Genomic DNA, 16444 nt, shown 5'->3' with positions numbered 1-16444 from the left:
GGAAGCTGACCAAACACCCTCGGTCCTGCGCGTGCGTTAGCTAGGCTCCGTGGCTTCGGTGTGGCTCGAGCTCTCCATGTACTGCCTGGCCCTCGCCCTCCTTCCAAGTGTTCGTGCTTGCCACCAGTTAGACAACCTTCAGAAAAGGATACCGAGAGAAAAATTTACAGTTGCAAATGAACTTTTGATTCGTATATAAAGATTATTTTTATACTTTTTTTGCAAGGAAAGAAAATTGCCTGTAATATTTGTACAGTGTTCTCTGACGTGAATAAACAAAAAACTTTCCAGAGTTTCCCACCCTGCCCCGGCCTGCGCCTCCCCTCTGCCGAGCCCGGAGGGGACAGGGTGACCCCGAAAAGCGGGGTGCTGGCCGTCCCCCTCATCCACTGGTGGGGCCGGGCCCTTTCCCGGCAGGAGGCCCCGTCCTCGCCGTGGAGGTGGGTCCCGCCGAACCCGCGTCAGCTCAGGTGAGGGGGCTGGGCTGGGCCTGCTCGGGGCTGCGTCCGGCGCCGCCATCGAGACCGGCAGCAGCAGCAGCGGCGGCAGGGCCTCGGGGCCGGCGGTAGGGGCCCTCCGGGAGGCGGGGAGGCGGCGGCGGCGGCGGCAGAGGCGACCCGGAACTGCGGCGCGGCGGGGCGGGGAGCCGTGCCGAGCGGTGACGGTGCCGCCGCGGGAGCCATGCCACCACCCAAGGACGTGGTGAAGATCGCCATCCAGATGGTGGGAGCCATCCCGCAGCTCATCGAGCTCCAGCAGGTACTGCCCGGCACCCCCCAAAACTGCCCCCCCTCCCCCCCCCCCCCAGACCCTTCACCCCAGCTCATGGCCGCCCTCTCGCTTGCAGACCAAGCCCCTCGCCTCGGTGCTCAAGGACGTCTGCGACGCGTGAGTACCGCACCCGCTGCCCACCACCGGGTCGTGACAGCCCGTGACCGGGCTGCCGCTGGCCCGACGGTGACCGGCACTAGCCATGCAGCGCTGTGACCGGCCGCCCGTCTCTGCAGGTGGAGCCTGCCCAACGCCGAGCGCTACGCCCTGCAGTATGCGGACGGGCGGCAGACCTACATCACCGAGTCGGTGAGATGCCCCCCCGACATCTCCCCGGCCCCACCGGCACGGTGCTCGCCAGCTCACTGGTTCCTTTCTCCTTACAGAACCGCGGGGAGATTAAGAACGGGAGCATTTTACGGCTGACCACCTCCCCGGTACATCCCTCTGTCCCCCCGTCTCCTTCTTCGCCGTGTGCTCTGGTGGGATGTCCCCCTGTGATGGGGCGATGCGGTGCTCCAAGCCTTCTGCCGCTGCCTCGCTCGGCGACTTCTGGCTCATGATGGCTCCCCTCGGTGCCTCAGACCCATCAGACCTGTCTCAACCTTCATTCTCCCTCGGCAGAGCCTGGGGGAGTTTGAAGAGAAACTAAGTCATCTTGAGATGCTTTGGACGCGTGGGCCAACTCATCAAGCGTTCTTAGCATCGTGCCAGCTTGACCTCCTTCCTCAGCTCCTCCTGGTCTCTGCTCTGGTGGCTCTGTCTCTCGGTCCAGCTCCTCACCGGGGCTGCTCTAGCCTGAGCCTCCTTCCAAAACTTGCGCTTAAGCTCTTCCAGCCTTCTCCAAGCTTCTCGCTGTCTTTCGATGAGCCCCTTTGGCTTGATTCTTTCCTTCCTGGTAGGACCAAGAAGCAGAGAGGTTGTACAGCGGGATCCAGAGCAACAACTCGGATGTGAAGACTGACTCGCTGAAGAAGCTTGCGAGCCTCTCCCAAGACGTTACCTTTGCTCAGGAGTTCATCAACAGGAATGGCTTGAAACAAATCTTTTATATTGTGGAAGAAGGGAACGAGTGAGTATCAGGAGAGGACTTTCCTTGCAGTTCTTGACTTTTCTCCTCCCTTGCTAATGCTCTATGAGCTCCAAGCCGGCTGTTGGAGTGGACTTGGTTCATGTTCCTGGCTTGTTGATCCCCGTGCTGCGGCACGAAGGGCAGCGCTGGCAGCAGGGTGCTTGGCTCTGCAGGCTCCTTACCTGCAGGTACGTGGCTGTGTCCCCGCACGCTGGCGGCCGGGGGAAGGTCCCCAGGGGTCTGTGGTCCTGACGCCTCGTGAATGTGCCCAGACTTCAACCTCCCATCCCTTCGCTGGCTGGGTCCTCTGCAGCCCCATGGGTTTTGCTGCCAGGAAACATCCCGTGATGATCGTAGCCTCTGCTGCTGCTCATTCCTGCCACCCCGAATAATCCCCTCTGCCATGAGGTTTTAGCTGTGAGAGTCTGCAGGCAGCTCGAGAAAACCCTGGTTGCCAAACTAGTGCCTGCCTGACTCTTTCAGGATGTGATGGTGCATCTCCTCTGAGCTCCTATCTCACAGAGGATGTGGAGCCCAAAACCGGGCAGCGCAGTGTGTGTTTCTTGGAAGCAGGGGGAGGGATTTGGGGTGGCTTGGCTTTCTCGAGAGCTTGTCTGCAGTGATCTTTGTACCGTGGTAATGCAGCTTTCCAGAAACTGTTGAACTTCCCCTGCCTCGACTTCCTGGGATGACTAAGCGAGAGTCCGATTTCTTACCCAACAGTACCTCTTTCCTTTCTTCTCCTCCTCGCTGCTCTCTGCTTCTCTAGTTATTTCCAACGTACCCACCAATGTGCGAGCGTGCTCCTGCCTTACACTGGTGACTGGGGGGTATCTGGACCCACCTCACTGCGTTTGCTCATCTGTTCCTCCAGTACAGGGGAGATGCTAGCTCATACCCTGAAGGCCTTCATGGAGCTGATGGAGCATGATTTTGTTTCCTGGGAGACTCTTAGTGCAGCCTTCATCAAGAAGGTAAGCACCTTCTGCGGGTTCCACAGCCTGTGCCCTTGGGATTCCTTGTTGCCCTCGTCACCCAGGCTCAGCCTGCCGTCGACGGATGGTTTTGTGTCTTGTAGATAGTGAGTTACGTCAATATGAACGTGGTGGATGCATCTGTCCAGCAGCTCTCCTTGTCTATCTTGGAGAACATGGTACCCACCAGTCGCCTCCTCTTTGAGCTAGTCAGAAAAGAAGTGACGTTGGATCGTCTTCTCACCCACCTGCAGGTGTAAGTGGAGAGGCCGGAGCACCGTTCGCCCCCATCCCAAAGCCGGTGGGGATGAGGCGATGGAGGGGATTTCTCTGGGTGTTGCTGATTATCCCTGGCACAATGTTGTATTGTCCCTTCCTAAACAACTTGTGGGTGGGCAGCCTGTCCCGTCCCCGCTGCTGGGGGAGGGATGGACTGTCCTGGAAACCATCCCGTTTCCAGGTCAGATTCCTTCATTCATGGCCTGTTTCGTTCAGATATTTTAGTTCTTTAGCTGACCTGCCGTTTTTCTGGCGTTGGCTCTTCCTTCCCTTTCCCCAGTGTATTTAGGAGCAGCAGTATATTCCCTGCAACTTGGGGTGCTGGTGCTGTACTGAACAAACAGAGTTTGTTAAATCCCTCAGCTAAGGAGGGTTCTTCCTTCCCACATCTGCCTCATACCTCTGCGTCTCTTCAGTTTGGAGGTTATTCTTTCTAGAAAATGGAGAGGCTTGTGCCCAGGGCTCCTGCCAGACAGGAGTCTGTTGCTCACCCTGGGTTTTCCTACGGCTCCAAAATGCTGTACCCACGGGTGTGTGCAGAGCAATATCTGATCCATCCATGGGTGCTCTGCAGTCACAGCTGCGGGGACCATCTCATCCCCGGTCCCGCTGTCAGCAGCTGCTCACTCATGGCCCTGGCCTCTCTGGGTCCTCCAGCTCCACGCACTGGGGTCCAGCAATGAAAGGGGGAGAGGACTCCACCTTGGGGAGGGCAAGACCATCCTCAGGGCTGGTGACTCTCCTCATCATCCTCCTTTTGCAGGACAAATGCCCAGCTGCAGCTGAAGGCGATGGCCCTGCTCATTGCACTGCTGCTGGCTGCGACTGACGCTGAGCGGCGGGTAAGGGGCTGCCCTCTGCCCGTGGGCGGTAGGCAGGACCGGGTGATGGCAGGGTGGTGGGCATTGCAGATCCAAGCACCACAGTGCCCCTGTCACGGGGGTGCTCTGCTGAGAGGCCTCTGCTGTCCTTGGAGTAGTTTTGGGGGGGATGCAAGATCTCAAATGACAAGAGAAGTGTCACGGCTGGTGGTGGCACAGTGACCGTGACGGCCCAGACCCCGTGCCTGGCACATCTTGGGCCATCACGGCTGGGCCCCCCCGTGATGGGGTCTTGGGCAGCTGGGTCCTCCGCTGCAGCGTTTGTGTTCTCTGGGATGGCGGGGCTGAGAGGTGCCCAGAGATGTTTAAAGTCAGTGTCCTCACTCTGCCTCTTCTCCTTGACTGACACAACCTTGTCCTGGCAGCCTGGTAGGGCAGGATCTGTTTGAGCCCCATTGGGGTGGGCTAGTTCTGGCTGCCAGGGCAGTGGAAGCTGGGGGCAGGTCTCCTGCTCACCGGTGTCACTCCTGAGACTGCCGGTTCCTTTCTGTCCCCACCCTGCCTGTGGCCCAAAGCCAGGCATAGCCGGGAAGCTGGTCTGCAGAGGGAACACCGGCTTTTTTTGGGGAAACGGTGGTGTGCTGAGCTGGGGAACGTCTCACAGCCTCTTCCCTTCCTAGGACATGATGGAATACCTGAGGGAGAAGAACATCAGGCAGTTTATCCACAAGGTGAGGAGCTGGGGTCGTGCAAGGGTCTGCTCTGTGCTTCATCCTCTGTCCTTCCTCCCCAGCCCCTGTCCCCTCAGCCCCAGCCTTAGGTGACCGTGCCTGCTTGCGTGCCCCACACCCCTTCCTTGATGCCTCCTGTGGGTGCTGCCACGCTGGCACCCACACGCCCAGGGTTGCACCCCCGGCTGCCTGCAGTTCAGTGCACCCAGCTCTCGCCCAACCCCGCGGGGAGCTGCCCGCTTCCTAACGCCCCTTCGGGCAGCAGGACCTCCTGGGCTTTGGCTGTTGGGCCCCTGGGCTTGGGGGAACCGGGAGCAGCAGCCCGGGGGAACCTTCTCACTCGCAGTCTCCTATAGAACATCATCCACAGCTCTGAGCCGCTGGGGGATGAGATGGCCCATTACCTGTATGTGCTGCAGTCCGTCAGCCTCAACCTGTGCGAGCGACGCATGAGGACCTCCATGGATCCCTACTCACAGGTCTGGGAGCCGCTCTCTTGGCGAGTCTGGCCCTGCTCTCTTTCTCTTCCACCTGTGGAATTAGGGTGAAGGTTCACCTTTGGGTAAACCCAGCACATTTGATTTCATCGTCGGTTTGTCCTGGGAGAACCTGCTTGCGTGGGGCTCACCGGCATCCCCTTCTCCCCGCATTCCCTCCAGGAACAGCGGGAGCTCCTCCAGTCGCTGCGCCAAACCGCCTTTGAGTCGGAGAGCGAGGCATCTGCCAGCAACTTCAGCACCGAGCGCCGGCGATCCCTGTGTGCCAAGGAGTTCCGCAAGCTGGGCTTCATGGTGCGTGCCCCCCGCATCCCCTCCCCAGCCCCACGCTGGCTCTGCCACCCAGACTCGGTGGCGCCTTCTGATGGCTCCCCTAAGCCTGGCGTCCCTGTTGATCCTGATGGGCCACCAGGCAGTACCTCCCTTCTTGTCCCTTGGCACCGCTAAACAGCGAGTGCTGTGGAGCTGCCGGGACTCAAAAGGCAAACCCCACGGCTGCGTCAGGAGGACTCTGCTGCTCGGAGAAGAAAGCAGCAGTTGCTAAATTGCACCCTTTTGTGTCCTCCTAGAACAACAGCAACCCAGCGGAGGACCTCCGCCGTGCCCCGCCGGGACTCCTTGCCCTCGACAACATGGTGTATTTCTCCAGGCACACCCCCAACGCCTACAGCAGGGTGCGTGCTCTCTCCCGGAGAACTCCCTGGCGGAGAGGTGCTGGTGGATCTCCACCTTCTTTTCCTTTCCTTCTGACCCGTCCTTGGCCAAACCCAGGCGAGGATGTCCCTTTCGGGCAGGTGTCCTACTGTTGTCCCGTTTCAGATGGAGCCAAGTCCTCCCTGTGGGTAGGAGCAGCCATTTGAGGCCGGTGGCACTGAAGGGTCCCCATAATTTTTGCAGTGTTTTGCCCATGGCTTGGCTTTCAGGCCTTGTTCGCGTCTGAGCGAACCGGGGCGATTTGGGCAAAACCAGCCAGCGGCTGCAGAGCATTAACCCCGCTCCGACCTGCTGTGCCTGCGATCAGCTCCAGCACTGCTGCAGGGGAAGGAGGGGGCTGGGGCTGGTTTTTGGGGAGAGCTAACTACTTCTGTTAGGGATGGCTTAGCCTGGGGGGACAGCTCGACTAGGAAGCTCAGAAGAAGCGTGGGGTGTCTGAGGTGGGGCAGCCCTCCGAGTCCGTGGCCCGCGTAACGCAAGGCAACGACCCTCTCCTCCAGTTTGTCCTCGAGAACAGCAGCCGGGAAGACAAACACGAATGCCCCTTCGCTCGAAGCAGCATCCAGCTCACCCTGATCCTCTGCGAGATCCTGCACGTTGGAGAGCCGTGTATGTGTGCGCCCCAGCTTGTCCTTCTCCCTGCCCTGCTGCCTGCCGGCTGGCAGGAGTGGGGACAAGCCGCCAGGGCAGGGGGCTGCGTACGTGGGGCCACCAGGCTCCGGCGTGGCCGACAGCAGGGGAAGGGGAGGTAGGGCTGGGAAACGTCCAGGTTCTCCTGAAGACTGAAATCCCCCGGAAAAACTGGGGAGTCTGGCGTCATCTGTCCTTCTCACCGCAGGCTCGGAGACGGCTCAGGCCTTTTACCCTATGTTCTTCGGGCAGGATCATTTCTTTGAAGAGCTCTTCTGCATCTGCATCCAGCTGGTGAACAAGACCTGGAAGGAGATGCGCGCTACCCAGGAGGACTTTGACAAGGTGCGAGGGGATGCTGGGGCCCCGGACGGGAGCTGGGGCCACGGGCTGTGCACAAATTCAGGGGCTCCGGGGAGCGTCACCAGACTGGGGGTGACGTCCTGGGCCCCGCAGGTGCTGCAGGTGGTGCGGGAGCAGATCACCAGGACCCTGTCGCTCAAGCCCACCTCCCTGGAGCTATTCAAGACCAGAGTGAACGCGCTGAACTACAGCGAGATCCTGAAGCTGCGGCAGACCGAGCGGCTGCACCAGGAGGAGACGCTGGCTGTGCCCGTGCTGTGAGTGGGCTGCGGGCAGGGAGCCGGAGCTGCGATGGGGGGACCTGGGGGGACACACACACGCCGTGGGGCTGGGGGAGATCAGCGAGCGCCTGCTGAAGCGGCCGCGTTCTCTTCTGCTGGCTCTCGCCCCAGGGAGTTGCGCGAGAGGCTGAAGCCGGAGCTCCTGGAGCTGATCCGACAGCAGCGCCTGCTGCACCTCTGCGAGGGCACCCTCTTCCGCAAGATCAGCAGCCGCCGCAGGCAGGGTGAGTGCCAGCCCTCCACTCCCGGGGGGGGGGGGTGTCCCGGGAGGGGGACAGAGGCTCGTCCCCCATGTCCCCTGCCACCGGGGAAGTCGCAATTAATCTGTGGGGAGCAGCGTGTGTGGCTCCCCGGACGGCTGGCGTGGGCTCACCCAGGGGGTGGGACTGACGAGGGGGCAGCTCCCTCCACCCGGGGAAGGGGACCTCAGCGGCGGGAGGCTGAGCATTTCCCGACGGCCCTTCTGCTGCAGACAAGCTCTGGTACTGCCGCCTGTCACCCAACCACAAGGTGCTGCACTACGGGGACGTGGAGGAGGGGGTGCACTCTCCCCCCATCGAGAGCCTGCCAGAGAAAAGTAGGTGATGGGGAGAAAGAGGGTGGGAAGGAAGGGAGGGGAGCCCTCTCCGTGCCCCCCCCAAGCTGTGACACGCGGGGGATGCCTTAAGGTGGGAATCGCCCCTCTGCCTGGCCCCCGCGCGCCTGGCCCAGTGCCCGCTGGTACCGTGGGACTGGGAGCTGTGGGAGTTCAGGCTGGGGCGGGCTGGCTCTCCAAAGGGCGCTGCAGAGCGGCTTGAGCCCCCCCCGACCCCGAGCGGAGGGCTGTGAGCCCCCATGCTCGGCCTCTGCTGGGCTCTGAGCGCCAGGGACGTTGGGGAGAGGAGAGGAGAGCGGGCGCTCACAGCTCCTCCGCTTGCCCCAGTTCCTGTGGCGGACATGAAGATGCTGCTTGTGGGGAAGGAGTGTCCGCACACGAAGGAGAAGAGCTCCGGGAAGCAGAACAAGGTCAGCACCTCCCACCCCGCCCCGCGCAGGGGGCCCAGCACGCTCCCCTCCCCAGCTGCTGATGGGTTTTGGTGGTGGGTGGATGGTGGCAGGTTGGGTGGTTTCATGGACGGTGGTAGGTTTTTGACGTGGCTTGAGACTCTTGGGTCTTCTGGGGTGCAGAGGAGGAGGCTGGGAGGCAGCTCCTGCTGGGAACCCCACCGGGGCTGGAAAGAGTCCAGCTGAGAAGCCGGCTACCCCCTGTGCTGTCCCCACAGGACGTCCTGGAGCTGGCCTTCTCCGTCGTGTACGACGTGGAGGAATACTGCCTCAACTTCATTGCCCCCACCCGGTACGAGGTGAGCTCCAAGGGCCCGCCGGGGAGGCACGCTGCAGCCAGATGTCCTTGCCAGGGGACAGCAGGCGGGGAAGGGAGTCGTGTGTGTCCCCTCATCCCCAGCCCACCCTCCTGGGCTTCCCCGGGGAGGGAGCCACAGCGGGGGGGAGAGGTGGGCTCTCCAGCCGCCCAGGGCTGGTGCCAGAGACACTCGTGCTCTGCTTCCCCAGTTCTGCCTCTGGACGGATGGGCTGAACGTGCTCCTGGGCAAGGAGATGACGAGCGAGCGAACGCAGACGGACCTTGATGTCCTGCTGTCCATGGAGCTCAAGCTGCGGCTCCTGGACCTGGAGAACATCAGCATCCCCGACACCCCCCCTCCCATCCCCAAGCCCCCCAGCAACTTAAACTTCTGCTACGACTTCCGCCACGCAGAGCAGTGAGCTCCTCCCTGTGCCCTATCCTCCCCCCCTCTAAGCTCCCCAAAATCAAACCCCTTCCTCCAGGCTCTGTCCTCCATCTCCTGCCCAAAGGGACGAGCCCAGGCGCTGGCTGGGGGCTTGGGTGTGTGCTGCCTGCACCTCGCCCATCCCGGGGCGCGCGCTGCCCACCTTTCCCTGCCTGTGTCCTGCCCTCCTGCGAGAGCACGGGGCTGAGCCACCGAGCGTCAGGCTCCTGTTCGAGGGGAGGTGACCCGGCTGCTTCGCCCCCCTGCCACGGGCAGGCCAGACGAAATACCTTCCAGACAGCCGAACCCCTCTGCGGTGGCGCTGACCCCCCCACACCGCAGCCAGGCTTTGGGCAGAGAGGGCAAGGATAGGGGCAGGAATAAAGGTACGGGCAGCCCTGGGAGAGCTGGAGGGGGGGGCAGCACTACAAAGGTACGAATCCGCACTGTCTGGCTCTCCCCGTCAGCATAGGGGATCCTTTCTGGCCAAGAAAGGGGTTAGAAAAAGGATAAAACACCCTTTCCCCTCAGTTTGGTGAGCAGACGGCATCTCCAGAGCACGGTGTGCCTGCCCAGCCAGGCCCGTGCCGCACTGAAACGTTTTTCTGCTGAGCCCTGTGCGCTCCCACTCCTGGAAGGGGGGTGTTTAGGGGTACAGACCCCTCTCCCAGCGCCACGTCAGCTGGGCAGGGGCTCGCTGCCGCCGCGCCTGCTGTGAGGAGGAGACCCCGGTCTGCCCTTGCTGCCCGGCGCTGCGGCACTCGTGCCAATCCTGGTGCCTTCCCCCGCCCCGGGCGGGTACTTGCACACTTCAGCCATGCTGCTGCACTACTGCACCACGACAAGCTACCTCCTCCCCGGCCCCCACGGCTCCCACCCCGGTGCCCCCGCACCTCCTCGTGCCTACAGCTTCTCCATCAGGTGTAGCCTGTGACTGCAGCCGCAGATCTCTGGGGCTCCGACCGTGCCTCTGCCTCCCGCGTATTGGGACAATAAACACTTGTGGAGAACTCGGGGCTGTGTCCTTTCCGAAGGTTTGGGGGAGGGGGGAGGCTGACTGCAGGCAAAAAGGGGCCAAAGCGGGCGAGACTGTGACTGTGCTGCAGCACAGAGCGTGAAGAGGCCCGGAGGATGGCCGGCAGGAAGGTTTTGTTCCTACCGCTGAGCGGAGGAGCAGGCGAGGGGTCAAGTCACCTCCGAGGAAGGTGGCCATGGAGCTAGAGCTAAGGCCGTTTCTAGCCTAGGAAGGCTTAGGAGCACTGCGGGTGGTCCTGGTAACAAGTTGGGCAAGCTCAGCTCCTGCAAGTGGCCCAGTGCCTCTTGGGCTTGAAGCTTGGAGAGCAGCGGCCTGGATCTAAAGGAGCCGTCGCAAGGAAAGACGAGGCTGGTGAAGGCCGTCTCTGTGAGGCTGCTGCCCCGCAGGGCCCGGCTCTGCAGCCCCAGCTCTTGTCCCAGCGGAGCTACTGCGGGAGGCGAGAGCCACTGGGCTTCAGGTCAGGCTCTCGATGGCTGCGCAGGGCCCCGACGCTGCTGGGGTGCAGCAAGTCGCCTTCTCCCAGGAGCCAAGGGAAGGCAACGGGCACAAGCAGGCCAAGGGACTGTACGGGGGGGGGGGGGTGTCGAGATGGGAAGGGCAGGCACCGGCACCCCAAACCCCTGGGCTGCACAGTGGGGCCAGGGGAAAGGCCTCGGGGTCCCCGGGGCTGGGAACGGCGGGAGCCCCCCAGGGAGAGGGGAGGCCTGCGGGGACCGGCGGGACCCCCCCAGGCCCGGGCCCTCCCCTCCCCTCCCCTCCCCTCCCCGGCCTGAGGTAGGCCCGGGCCGGCGGGTACCAGGCGCGGCCCCGCCCTTCCGGCCCCGCCCCTTCCGGGAGGGTTTCGCTTCCGGTGGGGGCCGGGAGCCGATCGCGGAGCCGGCGGGGCCATGGCGGTGAGTGGCGGGGCCGGGGGTGCGGGCGCCCGGGGGCCCGGGGCGGGCCAGGCCGCTGACCGCCTCTCTCGGCTCCGCAGCCCAAGGGGAAGGCGGGCACCAAGGGCAAGAAGCAGATCTTCGAGGAGAACCGGGAGACGCTGCGCTTCTACCTCCGCATCATCCTGGGGGCCTCCGTGAGTGCGGCCGGGGAGGGCCCCGGCGGGGCGCGGGGCCGGGCCGGTGGGGAGGGCCGGGCCGGGCCGGGCCGGGCCGGGCAGACAGCCGTGCCGTGCTCTCTCCGCAGGCCGTCTACGCCGTGGTGAACCTGGTGATCTTCTACCCCGCCGCCTCCGCCTGGACGTGGGTGAGCGCCCGGCCCGCTGCAGGCGGGGCACCGGCTCCCGCCCCGGCGAGGGGGGCCCGGCTGAAAGCCGGGTCCTTTCCCGCTTGCCGCGACAGGCGAGGCCAGCAGGCCCCTGCCGCTCTGCCCCGGGGGGTCGTGGCGTCTGCGGCTGACGGCTGTTTCCTTGTTGCAGCTAGCGTTCGTCTTCAGCTCGGTGGTCTACGGTACCAGCTACCGGTCCATGAACTCCATGGCAAAGCCGTCTTTCGCAGAAGACGGCAGCCTTGCCGACGGGGGAATTGACCTGAATATGGAGCAGGGGATGGCAGAGTGAGTGTCCACACCCGCACGAGTCCAGGTGAGCAGGACCTGCTGCCTGAGCGTGCGCGCAGAGCCAGGAGAGCCCCAGAAGGAGCAGGCCAGGCCTCAGCTCCCGCCTCGGTTTGCCCACCGGCGCGGGCACGAGGGGAGCTGGAAGCCTGTAGCCGTTTTTTCCAAGAATGTGCCTGAACTGTTCTTGTTGTCTGAATGCTTGGCCCGGCGCGCGCTAGTCACGAGCTGCCACGTGGGTATGTCAGCCCGGGACGGTCACCGTCCTTAGGGCTGAGGCGCACAGGTAGGAGATCCCAAATGGTTCAGCTGGAGCATCTTACAACCGTCTTCCAGTGAAGAGACAGCGCTGACACTGCGCACGCTTCCGCCACACACAGAGATATTTTCTTTTTAAACCAGCGCTGCAGGTAGTGCCTGACAGAGCGGAAGGGCACGCGCTGCCAGCTACCCCGTCTCAGCTGCAAACTGGCTGCGTGGCTGTGTCTTGAACTGTTCTACACGCTAAAAACCCTCCCTGCTGTCTTAGCCTGCTCCTCTCACCCCCTCAGCCTTTTCTGCCCCCTGTGCTTGTGCGTTCCCTGCGTCTGCCTGCAGACAGCGCCGAGTGTTTGCCTGTCCGGTGTTCTTGGCGCTGCTGTAACTCTTCTCTCCTTGGTCAAGGAACCCACAAGAGTAATTCCTGCAAAGCGCTGTTAAATAAAACAAGGAGACAACAGTACTGAAACAGCAGAAATATCTTCTAGATTTACGTGTTTTCCAACAGCGAGCCTCAAACTAGTTACAGAAAACTGCCGGGCAGTCGTCGTCCCGTCAGGCTTTGCTCTCTGTCCTCCCTGCCCTCAGCCTCTGCCTGTTGGCCCAGCTTTTGCTGGGGTTCTTCAGCGCGTGCTCAGCGAGGTGCAGTACCGGGGTGCTTGGCCCCTTCCCTCCCGTGTCCTTGTCCTACAGTTTAAAGTTTACCTCCGTCTTTCGTTTGCTGCCGGGCTTTTGAAGAAACACAGCGGGGCCTCGTTTCGGGCAGAGCCCTCTGCACCACGTCAAGTGTTCTCCTGCTGGGAGGGCCGTGAATTGATGTATATGTTTTTATTTTTCTTAACAGAAGTTTTATTTCTGCAGCCAGCAGACGCCCGGGGATGTTATCAGCAGGCAGACCGACTGCGCGGCACAGAACCCGCTGCCTCTGCGCAGGATGAGCTCTCATCTTGTGTGTTTGTTAGCGGAGTAGTAAATCTTCTACGTGCGGCCAGAGTGACTGAGGTGTGCGGTGTAAGAGACTCAGCCGAGGGACGAGGTGGCCGGGAAGAGAGGGAATTATTTCTAGTGTGATTTGTGAGCTGGGTGCTTTACACCCTCTTCATCCTTCTTCCTGCTGGTCAGCTGCGCGTTTTTCTCCCGTTTTACACCGCTTTGGCTCTCCAGAGTAGAAGCGCAAAATATTTTGGATCCCCTTTTTTGTGCAACACAACCCGGGACAGTTGAGTAAGGAAAATACAGAAGTTTGATGTCGTCTGGGGTATCCTCCTAAGTCGTGGGAGATGTGTCAGGCACCGAAGCAGGGTGGGTGCCCCGGTAACTGCCCCACGCACGTGTGTGATGGCGCTGTCAGGGGCAATGACTGACAGGAGCTAGCACAGGGATCCTGTTACCTGCTGTGAAAAGGCGTCAGGTGCAGTTGTAGCACCGCCGCAGCCCTGGCTGCAGACGTCGTATTTCTCTTGGTACTGGGGCTCTGAGGTTGTTCTGCCCGAGCAATACACCCCTGGGGTGAGTTTTACGACACGTTAAAATTAACTGATGCTCGTCCGAGGCAGGGGCTGTGCAAAACATGGCGCAGCTCGGCGGTGGAGCTGTAAAACCAAAACCCGCGCAGCTGACGTTCCCGTCCTTACCCTGTGCCTTTGTACCTGAGCCTGTGCAGAGCCCTCAGCCGTGGGACTGCAAGTCTCGTTATTTTCACCCCGTTCGTACGTGAACGCAAAGTGCTCCTCCAGCAGGACGCAACTGCGTCCGTTTGTCAGGCGAAGCGCTCCGATTACCACTTCGGGGATGGGGGAACCGCTCCAGGCGGGCGGTTCCTTTCAGAAAGCGGCGGATGTTTTCCTGCCTCTCGGCTGAGTGTGCCGCAGCTGATGAACGAGTGCTCTTTTGGAGCTGCTTCTGGAACGCCGCGGATTTGACGGCGTTTCCCTCGTGCCGTCTGTACCCGAATCGGATGCCGTGTGTTGCTTTGGGGTTGAGGAAGGCCGATCTTGCTGGTCCCTGGAAGAGCTGGGTTCGGTGGGAGCTCTGCCGTCACCCCTCTGTGGCCTCCGGTGATGCACGAGGTTTCTGAACCTCAGCGTCTCATCCTAGAGCTGTTGACGGGTCCTGCAGTGTCTTGAGTCGATGATGGCGTCCCAGCCTAAACCAGTTGTTTCCGGTCACTTTGTTTTGCGCTGTGCTGCCCAGAATGAGACAAGCTGTTTCATTACCATTACCTCTGCCTTTGTTTTCTCGACCGCGTTCTTGGATGCGACTCGAGTGTTTCTTACTCCAGCAGATGATGATTTAATGGGAGGGAAGGAGTTGGCGTTTTTCTGACCCATCATGGCACTCCCTGTGGCTTGCGTTGAAAAACCAATACCTGTTTACCTCTCCTGGGTGTCGGGTCCCCCCCGAGGGTCACGGTTGAGGCGTGGGCAGCTTGTCCCTGTCCGTCGCTGCTCTCCGCTCTGCCTCAGGCTGGCGTGGAAGACCCCGGAGTCGGATAAGCAGGAGGGGAGGGGGAGCTGTCTGTTGCTGTAGCTTGGCTTGCGGGTGACGGTGTGCTTGTCCTTGGGGCACCCCAGCCCTTTGGTGACCCTGAGCGTGTCTGTCAGCCTGTGAAATTGCAGAGGGAAGGTTCGTGCTTCCCCCGGTGCAGCCAGCTGCGAGGACACGAGCGGCTGGACTTCATGCCATGATACGTGTCAAATGGGTGGGTGCTGCTGCGGGCTGCAGGGGGGGGGGGCGGTTTTGCTGCTGATTTCCGCTCCCCCGCATTCCTCAGCTTTCTCAATGTCCCTTTTCAGGGGGAGCCTAGCTCTTCAACTCCTCAGATTTTGGGGTGGGGGGTTTTTTTTTGGTGTGTTTGTTTACTGCTCTGATTCTTCTAGATTACCTTGTGTGGCGAAGCATAGCTGCAGGGACGGTCCTTCGGTCGGGCCAGGCAGGGTCGCTCCCCGGAGGCGGTGCAGACGGGCTGTGTTGGCAGAGGAGCTGGTGTGTTCGGCGGGGGCTGGAATGGAAGGTTAATGTTTTGCTCTTCTTCCCTCAGGCACCTCAAGGACGTGATCCTGCTGACAGCCATGGTCCAAGTGTTGAGCTGCTTCTCGCTCTACGTCTGGTACTTCTGGCTCTTGGTAAGCCCCTGCGGTTTTCCTTGTTGCTCTGCGTCGTCCCTGTCTTTCCCTGTCTTCAGGACTGAGGACATTATTTATCCATTTCATTTCAGTGTCCTGTTTCAGGCCAAAACTATTTTCTGATAAATTTTTTTAATCTCCCTGTCAAATCTTGTTAAAAGTGAGACCGTACGAGGGAAGGAAGTCCTGATCCCTTTGAGTCAACCACGCAAAAACTAGGCTGGCCTTGGCCTTTCTCTGGTCCTGTGAAAGGACGACGAGGAACACAGGTCAAAGCCATCTTTGTGCGTAGAGCCTTTTTGTGGCTGCAGCAAACAGACTGTGCTGCTGCCTGTTTGGTTGTCTCAGTCATTCACCGGCATGGACTGAGGCTGGGAACTGCCGGACGCTGTGCCGCTTGGTAGATCAAACGCCGTAGGCTTCAATTTCCCCCTAACACAACCAGACGCTTTCTACTCCCGAGGCGTTTGTCGTGTGCCTCCAGGTAAAACTGCTTTTGGAGAAGGACAAAAAAAATCTCCAGTTAGTTAAAAAAAAGTCCCACGGTTGCTTTGAGTATATCCCGCGAAGATACGTAAAGCAATCTTGGGAGCGTACAAAGTTACCTTGTTTCAGTCCTTACTCACAGGTTCGTTTTAGCCGGTTCTGGCAGAGGGCGGCCTAGACTCCGACTGTCCCCCGGAGACCATCCAGGTCACGCTGGTTTTCATTTAGAGAAACGTGGGTGTTTTTTCTGAAGGAGGGAGAGGCAGAATGTCTGGGCAGTTGGATCTTTCTGGGTAATTCAGACCTGATGCTGGGATTTCCGTATACGAAGCCTGAGTGCTGTATACGTGTGCAAGTTCCTAAACCGTATGAAATCAGGCCATTTATTTTGGACGCCTGCCACTGCCTTTGATTTCCGTGCATCCCGCGATGCCCCTGATCCAGCCTGTAAAGATACTCCCAGCTCCTTCGGCTTCCTCGGTAGGACCAGCCCTCCTGACCGTAACACCACCCCTGCCAGAGCTGTCCCCAAAGTGACCGACTTTGTGCCACACGTGTCTTGCAGGCTCCGGGACGCGCTCTCTACCTCCTGTGGGTGAACATCCTGGGGCCCTGGTTCACAGCTGACTCTTCGCCTGCCGGTCAGGAACCAAATGAGAAGAAGCAACGCCGACAAGAACGCCGCCAGATGAAGCGCTTCTAGCCCTGCCTGGGGAGATAGATTAACGCCATCTCTCATCTCCATGCTGTTATTTCATCAGGGATGCAACCGAAGCCAATCCGAAACCATCGCAGTAGCTATGCTGCCCTCTGTCATTGCTGCCATTCCGCTAGAAAGGCTGCAAGAGACTTCCCTCGGTTGGTCCTTAGCGCCAGCCGAGGCCTTGCTCCTTGGGACGACAAGGGGGGGGTGATGCTGGGATGTGTGTAAATACCTTTTTAAAGCAGCGCTGTATCGCGTTCGAGGTTGGGGATTGCAACGTTGGAGGAAATAGTACATTAAAGAGCAGAGTCTAACTGACCGTGCTGGCAGTGTGTTCGTACAGGGGTGCTCGCGGAGGGAAGCCGTTAAAAATGCCAGCGTGTTCT

The 16444-nt window shown here is 60.7% G+C and overlaps 2 protein-coding genes across 4 annotated transcripts; both read left to right on the top strand.

The window, feature by feature from the left end:
- Positions 1 to 565: 565 nt before the first annotated feature.
- Positions 566 to 9915, top strand: ELMO3 (engulfment and cell motility 3). Of its 3 annotated transcripts, XM_076349523.1 has the most exons (20): positions 566 to 759; positions 848 to 888; positions 1008 to 1080; positions 1158 to 1208; positions 1674 to 1843; positions 2718 to 2817; positions 2922 to 3073; positions 3860 to 3938; positions 4598 to 4648; positions 5005 to 5127; positions 5308 to 5439; positions 5715 to 5819; positions 6360 to 6468; positions 6698 to 6834; positions 6946 to 7109; positions 7245 to 7357; positions 7606 to 7710; positions 8056 to 8138; positions 8396 to 8476; positions 8685 to 9915. In XM_076349523.1, exons 1-20 carry the CDS (start codon positions 682 to 684, stop codon positions 8895 to 8897), a joined length of 2160 nt encoding a protein of 719 aa, XP_076205638.1. In that variant the 5' UTR covers positions 566 to 681; the 3' UTR covers positions 8898 to 9915. The 3 variants fall into 3 exon arrangements, with proteins under 3 accessions (XP_076205638.1, XP_076205639.1, XP_076205640.1); XM_076349524.1 differs by lacking the exons at positions 566 to 759; positions 848 to 888; positions 1008 to 1080; positions 1158 to 1208; positions 1674 to 1843 and adding an exon at positions 1958 to 2031; XM_076349525.1 differs by lacking the exons at positions 566 to 759; positions 848 to 888; positions 1008 to 1080; ... (3 more) ...; positions 2922 to 3073; positions 3860 to 3938 and having other exon boundaries at positions 4610 to 4648; positions 5019 to 5127.
- Positions 9916 to 10787: 872 nt separating this feature from the next.
- Positions 10788 to 16377, top strand: TMEM208 (transmembrane protein 208). The gene is made up of 6 exons (XM_076349521.1): positions 10788 to 10831; positions 10912 to 11007; positions 11118 to 11177; positions 11350 to 11486; positions 14785 to 14869; positions 15921 to 16377. The coding sequence occupies exons 1-6, from the start codon at positions 10826 to 10828 to the stop codon at positions 16056 to 16058; spliced, it is 522 nt and encodes a 173-aa protein (XP_076205636.1). The 5' UTR covers positions 10788 to 10825; the 3' UTR covers positions 16059 to 16377.
- Positions 16378 to 16444: the final 67 nt, after the last annotated feature.

This window comes from Aptenodytes patagonicus, chromosome 11 (genome assembly GCF_965638725.1).
Source record: "Aptenodytes patagonicus chromosome 11, bAptPat1.pri.cur, whole genome shotgun sequence".
Classification (NCBI taxonomy): domain Eukaryota; kingdom Metazoa; phylum Chordata; class Aves; order Sphenisciformes; family Spheniscidae; genus Aptenodytes; species Aptenodytes patagonicus.
This window is presented reverse-complemented; position numbering and strand designations above follow the sequence as displayed.